The sequence below is a fragment of the Corapipo altera genome, unplaced genomic scaffold (genome assembly GCF_003945725.1).
Source record: "Corapipo altera isolate COAL_440 unplaced genomic scaffold, ASM394572v1 61242, whole genome shotgun sequence".
Taxonomy (NCBI): Eukaryota; Metazoa; Chordata; class Aves; order Passeriformes; family Pipridae; genus Corapipo; species Corapipo altera.
In genome coordinates, this window is record NW_020885007.1 from 524481 (window position 1) to 536776 (window position 12296).

General features: G+C 41.3%; 1 protein-coding gene across 1 annotated transcript in view; it reads right to left on the reverse strand.

Annotated features, from left to right (window-relative positions):
• Positions 1-399: 399 nt before the first annotated feature.
• LOC113958804 (homer protein homolog 1-like) overlaps positions 400-12296 on the reverse strand; it is a 149506-nt gene continuing 137609 nt past the window's right edge. Inside the window, exons 8-9 of the mRNA XM_027667343.1 lie at positions 11443-11523; positions 400-588 (exon numbers count right to left, since the gene is read on the reverse strand). Of these exons, the coding sequence (XP_027523144.1) occupies positions 400-588; positions 11443-11523 (270 nt within the window). The remainder of the gene's footprint in view (positions 589-11442; positions 11524-12296) is intronic.

Consider the following 12296-nt stretch of genomic DNA (forward strand, 5'->3'; position numbering starts at 1 on the left):
GGCAAGAATAAATTGGTAACAGCAATTAAATACCTTAAATAAATAAGACAGCAGATAACCTATATTGTACCTATCACAAAAAAGGGGTGTGACCTGGTACACTGCTAATTCTTCCATCACTGATAATTAGAAAAGGATTGCATTCAGTTACTGTTAATATCTTTAAAGTTATCTATGGTCAATAATGTACAAGGAGGTAATTTGTAATTCAAGTTTGTTGCTTTTTTCTTCAACTAACTATAAGCTGAGTTCTAAATTTTACATTGAAATATGACTCAAATTTAAAACAAGCCCTCTCAGAGGAGCGTTTTCTAATTTTGTGCAACTTTGATGCAGAGCCCAACCGTCCTATGAAGAGAGTGCATCTTTAAGCTGATTGGCACTAAAATCCCATTTTCTTTAGCTGCATTCTATTATCTTGGCCAAGTTATCTCGTAACTCTGATAGTTCAAATATTTTTCCATCAAGAATTTCTAAAAGTGTCTTCAAGTTATTGCGAAAAGCTTCTTGCTCATTCTGACTTTTCTCCAGACGTTGCTCTAGATCAGACAGTTGGCCTTCCAGGTCTTTGTTTCGAATTTCTACTTCCTTTAGAGAAAATACATAACAAGTTAATGTGTTGTTTGCAAACAGAAAACAGTATTCATGTGTTATTTTTGTCAACTGGTTTTTGAAACAATTTGCGACTGTGACCCTTTAAAGTTTAACTAAGACAAAACCAGAATCCAAATTGTTATTAGGATTGCATATGTACTATCATTTTCTTCATTTTTTTCAGCAATTCATCTGAAGGATGGAAACTTTTGGACAGGGATAAAATTTAGTCAGTGAAAAATGGATGTGATGATATTCAAGTAAGTTATCACTTCTATCATTCAGAAATATGACACCTACTAAAATAAGCTTCTCAAAGGTTTGCCTAAGTTCAAGTATTCCCTTATTTAGACTACATGAATTGCTCAAGTACACAGTCCTCATTAAATGGTCTCATATAGAAGCTCGAAGTATACTGCTTTATAGATGCAGGAGTACTACCTTACTCCTGTCCCACATTACAGGTTTTTCGCTCTGAAAATTAAGACAGAAACCTTAACTAGCAAGACTGATGTCTAAGTGAAATCGATTGTTACAAATTTAAAGCAGCAAGTGCAAGTTGAATGTCTTGTCTCTGTACCGTGCCCCTGAGCTCCCATGTGCAAGCTCTGCAGTAGTGCAGCTGTGGGGGCAGGGAAAGGATGCAAACCACCACAGACAAGCTGTTCCCATACAGTGGGTGGAAAGACGAAGTAGCATAAGGGGATCCCCACATAGCTGAGGGGATCTGACCCTGAACAAGCTCAGCTCTCATTCATGAGGAAGAGAAGCCTGCTCATACCAGCCAGAGGGAGGGGAGAGCTGCCTCCATGGACTCCTCAATTTTGGCTTGCACATGATGGGAGGGAGGTCACGACTGCTCTGCTTTGTGCAAAACGGACGCTCTTGTCTTTTATCAAATTACTAGTGGAATAATATATTGTTATTTGTCTCATTCATTTAGTGCCTCAAATTCATGCTGAATTTCATAATTTCAGTTATGAAAAACACTCTCACAGGGACAGTACATTTAGTACATCATACACCCTGCACAGTCATTCTCTGGAAAGGTGTATAGTGAATTTATATTTACATACATTAACATTTTTAAACACCACTTACCTTTAAAGTGGTTTTGTGTCACTTTAACGGGCTTGCTCTGAGTTTTTACAGCAACTAGATTCACATAACCATAGGGTAGACTATTTGGCAGCAGTCATTCCTCCCAGCATGAGCTTTCTTTCTGCCCTGCCACTGTCCCACTGTGTTTGTTATGATTCTTCTGTCTCCCTCAAAACTAACAAATACATTCATGTTTACATCAAGGAGATCTCAGCTAACCATAAGAAACAACCTGAGCCATATAGAACATGTATTTGGGCAGTCAAGAGTAACAGGTATAAAATGGCAGGTTTGTGTCAAAGTCCATGGTCTTTCCAATCTGTGAGGGGTGTGATGACAGTTGCATCTGGCAGTCACTGCGTGGGGGTCCCAGTGCGTGGGAGAAGCTGAAATGGAGATTCCCCCACACACCAAGAAGGGGAAAGACAAAAGGGGAAAAAGGGGTTCTTCCTATGGGCTCATGTTGTCAACGGTTAGCTCTGGCTGGGATTCCCCCCCTTCATCAATGTGTACAAGTTGCTGTCAACACGGGAACAGAGAAAGGAAGGGTTTACAGTTTGGCTGTACTCAGGGATGTGCATCCTCCAGAAACCTATGGCACCCAGAAAAGCTTGCGTATCCTTCTTGCTGGTTGGTGGGGCCATTGCTGTGATCTTATTGATGACTTCTGTTGGGATCTGACGACGTCCATCTTGCCACTTCACCCCCAGCAACTGGATCGCTCAGGCAGGTCCCTTGACCTTACTCTTTTTGATGGTAAACCCAACTCCCAGGAGAATCCAGATGATTTTCTTTCCTTTCTCAGAAACCTCTACTGTGTCCCCCCATATGATAATGTTGTCAATGTACTGTAGGTGTTCTGGAGCTCCACCCTTCTCTAGTGTAGCCTGGATCAGCCCATAGCAGATGGTGGGACTGTGTTTCCACACCTGGGGCAGTCGATTCCAGGTGTACTGCATGCCCCTCCATGTGAAAGCAAACTACGGCCTGCACTCTGCTGCTAAGGGGATGGAGAAGAATGCATTTGCAATGTCAGTAGTGGTGTACCACCTCACTGCCTTGGACTCCAGCTTGTACTGGAGCTCCAACATGTCTGGAACAGCAGCACTCAGTGGTGGGGTGGCTTCATTCAGACCACAATATTCCACAGTCAATCTGCATTCTCCATCAGACTTACGCATGGGCCGGATGGGGCTGTTGAAGGGTGAGAGGTCTTGCTGACCACCCTTTGGCTCTCCAGCTCACGGATCATCTTATGGATGGGGATCACAGAGTCTCAGTTTGTTCGGTACTGCTGATGCACTATTGTAGTGGCTATCGGCACTCACTGTTCCTCAACCTTCAACAATCCCACAGCAGAAGGATTCTCCAAGAGGCCCGGTAACAAATTCAACTGCTTAGCCGCCTCTGTCTCCACAGCAGTGTAATGGTTTTGAGTCTTAGGTCTTCCTTCCTGGTAACCAAGGAAGTATTCCACTCTATCCCTTTATGTAAACAGAGGTATAAATGAGACGGAGAGAGAAGTCTCTTCCTCTTTTCCGGCGAGGTTGAGAGACAGCAGGTCCCTGCAGTTGGTCTCACTCATCTGGGAGTTGAGGCCTGGTCAGGTTTGTTGTTTGCCACGTGGGAGGTAGAGTGCTGGTGGTGTCTTGCGCGATCCTGCTTCTTTCAAGGGAAGTATTGAGATCTCATTTTACTAGTTTTTTTTATTGATTGTTCTCGGGTTTCGATTGTGCATATTTGTTTTGGTTTTCTTTTTTGTCCCTTTTTCCCCTTTCCCTTTCCCCTTTGGGGTTGTTTGGAGTTCTTTTTTATATGTACATAGTATTTTAACTGTATACAACTGTACTATATGTAAATATATATATATATTAATATAGTTTGGATATTCTGGATTTTTTCATAGTTTTTTTTCCTCTCTCGCTCTTTGCTGGAGGTTTTTTGCTGGATCTTGGGGACTTGGCAGGGAGCCAAATCAGAACTTAGACAAGTAGTTATTCCAAAAGCCCATCTATGTCCCTTTGGGTCTTTGAAATACCCGTTCCTGAGGTAGTCAATGCCCAGGATACATGAGGCATCTGGACCAGTCACAATGGGGTGTGTCTGCCAGTCTTTCCCAGTCAAGCTCACCTCAGCTTCCAACACGGTCAACTCTTGAGACCCTCCTGTCACCCAAGAAATGGAAATAGTCTCTGGTCCCACATGTCCTGATGGCATTAATGTGCCAACCAAAGCCTGGTATTCTTGTGGGTCTGACGTGCCAGGCCATCAGATCCACAGAATCCAATAGACACGGTTCTCCTGTGCCTCTACCTGGCTAGAGGCAGGGCCCCTCTAACACTGGTCTTTGTTCTGCCAGTCACAGTGTTTTTCCTGTGAATACTGACAGAAGGTACTTTCTAGTGGGTCAGATCCCTGCCCATAGGATACCGGTACTGCACTCACTTTCACTAAGTTCTCTTTTCCTCCCTCCTTCAGCTCTTGTACTCAGGCTGCTAGAACACGAGTGGGTTTCCTGTCCCACTGTCTCATGTTTTCTCCATGGTCAGCTAGGAAATACCACAACTCGATTTGTGAGGTCTGTCCCTCTCTCTCTAGTTGGGGGGTGTCTGGTTCGCACTTGGATCATATGGAAGCTGTTTCCCTCAATCCTCTCTTTCAGTCTCTCCTGTTTACCTTTCACCTCTGTAGTTAGTGTCTTGAGGTCCTTAATCAATGTCTCTACAGTGGAGATGTGGGCCTGTAGCGGGCCTTCGATCATACTGTCATACAACCAAAGTTTATTTATTATAGACATCACTGGTTCTCTCTTCTCCCCAGCCTGCAATGATGTCAGGTAACTGGCATGTACGGGCGGCCCCATACGTGTGAGGCTCCACCACATCTGCGGTGCACACCTAACCCTGTCAGGATCATTGGTGGGTTGCTCATCCCTTCCAAAAAGTACCTCCAACAGTGCCATTTCCCTCAGGCATAGGATCCTCTCTTCTATGGTCTTCCAACCCTCACACTGTCCAAAAACCATGCCTAGAGAGACAGGGACTTCGATTCTCTCACAAATGCCTCCTCGATACCCACATCCTGGGCAATAGATCTCAAGAACCTTGCTTCACTGCCATCAAGGTTTATGGCATCACCCGTAGAGTCCCAAACTCAGATCATCCAGGTCAGAATGGGCTCATTCGAGTGACGAATAACATCTGTCCATAAACTCCGGAGGTTGTTATACGATAAGGACTCAGTGATGATTTCTGGTTCTGGACCAGCCACCTGTAATGATCCTGCCTCCCCGTCATCATCAACTGGACGAACCGATTTGGTCTTATATTTCCTCTTTTGGATGGGGCAACCTCCATTGGCTTGGTCTGTCCCTTTGATTTGGCCATATCCTGAGTCGCCATGGTATCAGGAATCTTGTTTTCATCTTTTCCTTTTCCCTGGAAATGCTGCACCATACCGAGTAACTTCCTGTAGGCAATGGCCAAAGCCCCACATGCAACTGCCAGCTCCCTCTCCATGGGTCTATCACGACCTTTCTCCCTCACATCTTTCATTATTTTTGTAGGGTTTAGGAGTTGTTCGAGGGTGAGCTTCCATGTTGCAGGAGTTGAACAACTTTCTAGGAATTTACCCATATCCTCCCATAACCCATGCCACTCGAGGTTTCCCACCCCCGGGGCAGGCTTCTGGACATGTTCTCGATAATTCTTGGCCCTAGTTTTGTATATTAGGTATACCATAATGGCGAAAACTTGCATGAAAAGCCCAAAAAGTAAAATGTCTCTGACATCTAAGGAGAATTTAAACTTCCCAGAGGCAATTGTATTGGATCCAAAGGGAAAATGGATGAAGGGTTGGGCAAACATACCCCCCTGCGTTTCTCCATGGAGATGTGTTCCATTATCCTTAAATCCATAGAGGGAGCAGCTTAGGCTAGAGCAGAGCAGTGCATCCTTGAGGACATATTCTGGATGAAAAACACAGGTGTCATAAACCCAGTGCACAAACTCGAAGGTACTTATCGCAATGAGGGTCTTAATATCTGAGCTGAAACAAATCGACAGATGGGACAGGTATCTTGGCATGGTTATATGCCAGAAGAAAGCAACAACCCCAAGCATCATGGTGCCTATGGATTCAATATGCACATAAATCACACAAGGGCAGTTATTTCTTTTCCACCTTTCGTCTCTTCAAGTCCCACGTTGGGTGCCAATTATTGTCTCAGTTTAATGAGACTGAAGTGTTTGCTAAGGAGGATGAGTTATGAGGAAAACCAAGCTCCTCCCTCTAAGCAATTGTAAATTCGAAATAAAGAGGTTCCAATTGAGGAAATATGGAGAAAGAAAAGATAACAGCCTTTTATTAAAGGATACATGTGTATAGGCAGAGCAACAAAAGAACTGAAAAAAAACAACCCCAAACAACAATCCTGCACCCAAGGTTCCCACCAAAAACAGTTCAGTACTTTTTGCCTTTTGGCAGAATTCTAACCACGATCAGGAGGGGGTGCTGTTGGATCACTGGAGGAGCAGAGCCTGCAGTTGCTCTGTAGTGGTAGGCAGGGGGTGCTGTTGGACTCTGGCGGTCGCCGTGTGGGGGCCCCAGTGCGTGGAAGAAGCCGAAATGGAGATTCCCCCCCCACACCGAGAAGGGGAAAGACAAAAGGGGAAAAAGGGGTTCTTCCTATGGACTCATGTTGTTGATGGCTGGCTCTGGCTGGGATTCCCCCCCTTCATTGATGTGTACAAGCTACTGACAACAGGATAACAGAGAAAGGAAGGGGCAGCCTCTTCCCTCAAAGGTTCCTCTGTAGATGGCCCTGGTTTCTCTGATGAAATCCGAGCAGGTCCAGGCCATGAGCAGAACAGAGCACAGGAGAATGGAGGTAGACCAGGGCCAAAGACAGCCAGATGACCTGGTCGAAAACAAAATGAACCTCGGAGCCCCTCCTCACATACACCTTCCCTGAGTCAGGGCAAAAGTAAAGTGAAGATGCCGTTTCCCAAGGAGAAAAAAGAATTTACCTCCCCCCCCAGTCTTCTCAGGCCCATTAGCTTGGAATGTGAGGTTGCGGACGAGTTTTTTTGTGTGTGTGAATCACTCTAACCAACCACCATCCCCCTCCCTCATTCAACAACTTACTTTCATGGTGGTGCAGGGGAAAAAAAAATTCAAGTCATTTTTTTTAGAACAAGTAAACCTATGACTCTACTCCTCTACTATTTACCAAATGCGTATGCTCTAGGAAGTCTCCTCCTTGCCACTGTTCTTATCCCAGAGATAATTAATTTTTGTGCTTAGGCAAGCCAGTGATAGAAGGGATCACTTTGGAAAAAAGACATTGTCTCCTCTCTCCAGGGAGACCTTTATAGCAGCCTTCCAGTACCTACAAGGAAGCTGGAGAGGGACTTTTTACATGGGCATGTATTGATAGGACAAGGGAGAATGGTTTTAAACTGACAGAGGGCAGGTTTAGATATCAGGAAGAAATTCTTTACTGGGAGGGTGGTGAGGCACTGGAACAGGTTGCCCAGAGAAGTTGTTGGTGCCCCATCCCTGGAAGTATTCAAGGCCAGGTTGGATGGGGCTTTGAGCAACCTAGTCTAGTGGGAGGTGTCCCTGTTCATGGCAGGGGGGTTGGAACTAGATGATTTTATTTCATGACATCTGGAACTGAAGAGTAGCACATTGACCTGTACCTAGCACTGAACATTATCTTTCAGGCCCTCCTCAGATGCTCTTAAACTGAGGAATTGTTCTACTGTGAGCTATTAGGTGGGAGCACTCAGGTAAAACCAAAAGCTTTGTTAAATGTAGGAACTTCTATCCATATTCAGCATAAGACGTTTTCCCTATAACTCTCCATTACTAGTCCTCTCTTCTTTTGTTTAAACTTCCATCTTGTGTACTTTATTTATATTCCATTCTTGATATCTCTTTCCTAATCCATATACATTTAGCTTCCCCGAATGCTTCCTAAGATATACTTTCTCCCATACTTCCTACTGTTTTATTTTCCCTAATCTGTACTTAACATCTTTAGTGACTTATGGGAAATAGAACTAACTGAAATATGCCATGATCTGTTGCTTTTATTTTCTGGAAAACACTTCTTCCCAAATTTTACATTTGATCCTTACTCATGCTTACCGTAGACTAGTATTTCTATTTTTTGCAATAGTATTGCATTACAAGTTCATGCCCAGTTCATGTCCAGTTTCCTATTACAAGTCAGTGTGCCTCAAAATTGTTGCTTCTTGATGGGAAGTGGAGAGGTGATATAATCTAGTACCCTAGTTGTGTCATTTAACTTTATTTGCAATTAATCTCATCTAACAATAAACCAACTCTTGTGATACATTCAGGTCCTTTATAAGGTTTACTTTACACTGTTTATTCAAACTTTTCTTACAGAAGGGACAGTCATTTGTGATATACTGTTTTATTTCAGAAAATAAACGAATTATTAACAAGTTATGTTTGTTGTTTTCACTGTAATGATTTTTTGTGGAATTCAGTGCAAATGTACAAATAAAATATTCAAACCATAAACAACAGTTATATTTAGGAATCAGCTACAGTAATAAAGATATCCTGACTTACTGTGAGAATCACACTGATCATGACATTAATAGGTCTTCTTTAGATTGCTAATGAAATTATTAAGTAACAAGGGCTCTAATACCCTTCACAGTGATAGCATACTGCTCTTCATTGGAATTTGTCAATGATGGATTTCTAATTCATTCCCTGATATGAGTGTGTCAGAAATGTAATACACCTTGAAATAATAATTTCTTTGCATAGAGTTTTTCATACAGGCTATATTAAAAATATTTTAGAGTTTGCAAACACAAGAGGGAAAAAATAAAGCAGAAGAAAAAAGAGCGAGACAGATATGTACTCTAGAGACTATCACCCTGAAAACAGATGATGAGTCAATTAAGTGAACAGATGTGAGATTGTTAGTCTGGAGTTATAGAAGAAAACACAGTTTTACCAATGTCACAGATGTAGAGTGAAGTGACTCAGAGAAGGCCAGTATTATTAAAGCAAGAAGATTATAGCAAAGTAAAAATTCAAGATCTTTTAGATGAGCTGCATCAGGTCAGTAATAAGCTTTAAGCTGAAGAAAGGCAACTTTTAATTTGGATCCTAAGACAGTTTTAAATTATTTTAATAGAATCATATAGAACCATTTTCAGAAACTGATCACCTACAATGTGACATATGGAAATATATAAATAATATATCCATTTGGTTACTAAAGAAATAAATATACCAAAAAGGAAGCTACTGACTATATAAAGCATAATTTCTGATAAAACCTTAGCATTTTCTAATTCTGAAACATCTTTCATCTCTTACTCATCTCTCATAATTCTAAGGATAGCTAGTTCTTGGCTCATCATTACTTTTCATGTGATCTTACACTGAAATTATTGCATATGCTACTGCTAGAACAGTTTACAACTTTCATTATAATCTTCCTTTTGAGTATCTCAGATGAGTTCTTTTTCATCTGAAAACTCCCATCCTTAGTCTAAAGATAATATCAGAGATTTGAGATGTAACAGAACTAGTAGTGCTTGCAACAGAATGTACCATAGAAGATTACTGTGTAAACAAAGCCTTGATTTAAAGAAACCCACCAAGCAAAGTAAAGAAACAATAAAGAAAGCAACCTGTGGATAACTGAAACAACCAAGCAAAGGAGGGGTATTACACAACCAGGTGCATTCTCTTAAAGGAGTTCATAAAGTGGTAAATTTGGGGGCTTCAAACAGAAACAACCACAAGAGACACTCAGTGAAGCCCCTCAGAGACCATATGCTAAATAGCGCTGCAGGATTGCGGGAAACTAAAATGAATAATCATGTAATGCAAACATATAAGCTGTAGCTAAGATACCTCAGTATGCACTTTGGCAAACTAATTCCCAGTGCGTCCAGCGCGCTGTAATAAAAGAATGCCTGCCTCCTAAAACTCACAAATTGAGTCTTGGAGGTTTCTTTTAAGTGTCGATTTTAGGCAACAAAGTCAGCAACAATTTTTGGAATAGTGGATTAGGCAAGCTCAGGTGTATTAAAAACATTCTTTAAAGAAACACCAGAATCACAGAATCACAGAATATGCTGAGTTGGAAGGGACCCAGAAGGGTAATACCATACTTTCCCCAAATAATTTGACTTAAGAATGGGGAAAAATGAATAAACTCATTTTGTTCTTATGTGGTTTAGTCTGTAGTTAAAATGAGATTCAAGGAAGTTCCAATTCATGCAATGCATTTCAAAGAATATCTGTTTAACAATTTTTAAGTTGTGGATTGTTGAAAGAATCTTAGATGATGCAGGACATATACTGCTTCAGGTCTGCTTGCACAATCCGGCCTGCGTGCCGGACGGCAGGGACCTGTTTTTGCATCTTCTCGTTTTAGTGGATAGTCTGACAGGGCTTGTTTTCAGTGTGATTTAGGTCAAGTCGCAGAACAGTAAGGGTCACCTTTCAGCACTTTGGATTTGGGACTATTTAATGTCTGAGTTTCCAGTCCTATCAAAGCTCAGAAGTCTGAATTCAGAGTTTAAACCGAACTAAGCTTTGGGTCAGCCTCATTCAGAAGACAGGTTTTACAAGGGAGGTGTGTCCGTGCTGGCAGCTCAGACGTAGCAAGTGAGGGTATACCGAGGGGGGGCATACTGCTTTCAGTAGGTTGAGTTATCTGGTTTTATGCTAAGTAAAGAAACAACCCAGAAAAAACCAATAAAACCACAATTATTCTAATGTCAAGAAAATGTTAGAGTGTGTTTCTGAAGTCTGTACTACACAAGAACACTTTTACTTTCTCAAAGCACATTTAAAAGCTGAATACAAACTCATCTCAACATGATGATGTACAACCTGATAGTTCAGTGGCACACAAGACCTATGGGAAGACACTGCAGTGAAAATGAGACCAGAATGGCCTTGAACATGTTTTAATGAAGCACATCTGCTAGCCTGAGCATATTCTGTGCACTTGTAAATGAATTTTGGGTCTGTTCCCTGAGAAAAAAATTACTTAGAGCAGGTGGAAATTTTGGTACAAGGAGCATCCTGACCCATCACTTCACAACACAATGTAACGTATTCTGGCACCTTCAGTGAATATAGCACAAGTTGCTGATGTGAACTGCTCACTTGATGCTAATTTTTCCCTTTTGTTGATATCAGACTTTTGAGATATCACAGAACTAGTAGTGCTTGAAATAGAATGTACCATAGAAAATTACTGTGTAACCAAGCCTTAATTTAAAGAAACCAGTCAAGCAAAGTAAAGAAACAATAAAGGAACTTGTGGTTAACAGAAGCAGCCAAGTAAGCAAAGGAGGGGTGTTACACAAGCAAGTGCATTCTCTTAAAGCAGTTCATAAAGCAGTCACTTAGAACTTTGGGGGTTTCAGACAGAAACGACCGCCAGAGACAGGGAAGCCCCTCAGAGACCTCATAAGGATATGTATATATGCTAATTAGTGCTGGGAAATGTCATGAATATGTAACAGGATTGCGGGAAACAAAAATGAATAATCATGTAATGCAAACTTATAAGTTATCACGTTGTGCACTTTTGCAAAACGATTCCCAGTGCATCCGGCACTGAATAAAGAATACCTGCCTCCTAAAACTCACAAATCGAGTCTTAGAGGCTTCTTTAAGAGCCAGTTTTAGGCAACACTGTCTAAATTAAGATGATGCACTATAGCTCACCTGTAACTTCTGGGTCAGAGAATTCCTCTGTGCCTGGAGCTCTCTGGCACTGTTGATTTCTTGTTTCAATCTTTCTATTTCCTAAGGGAGAAGAAACAATCTTGCTAGCAACACATTACCTAACTTGGCCTCAGTGCAGGTAAGTTGGCTTCTGCTGCTTCTCCTGTGTGAGCTATTGCCATGATATCAAAACTGGCAGTTAGATATTGCCCATCATAGCACATGAAGTATAAGCCCTGCTTCAAATATTCCCAAATCACAGTCCCAAAACAGCAATTCTGTTGTGAATAAACAACAATACACATAAGCATTTTCTTGGCTATAAAAGTCCAAGTCATTCTTTTCCACAAAAAAGATCTGAAATAATGTTTTCCTAGAAAATTTAATTTTTGCAATTAGAGAAACAATTTTATACTTTAAATTCTATTATAAACTGTTCTGTGAGATGCTTATTATGTCACTAGCAGTAGGGTTGAGCATCAAAAAATTGTCTGCTTTGATCACTGATTTCTGGAAAAAGGAGAATCTAAAAGGAAAGGTATCTTTAATTTAGCAAGACAAAAGTAATAAGGTATAAAAATAACAAATACAGATAAAATAAGGAATGGAAGAGAAACCTGTTCTTAGCTTGCTCTCAAGAGACAAAACCAGAAACAGTTAATGAAGCTAAAAGGTATCAAATTTAAAACTAGTAAATACTTTTTCCCAGAAGGGCATAGTCACCTCTCAGAGTTCCTTTCAAAAAGACCTCTTTGCATCCAGCAGTTCAGCATAATTCAAAAGTGCATGGGCACCAAAATGGGAAACATTACCAACCTGATGCTAATCTCTTAAGTATGAGGAAGTTTGGAAAA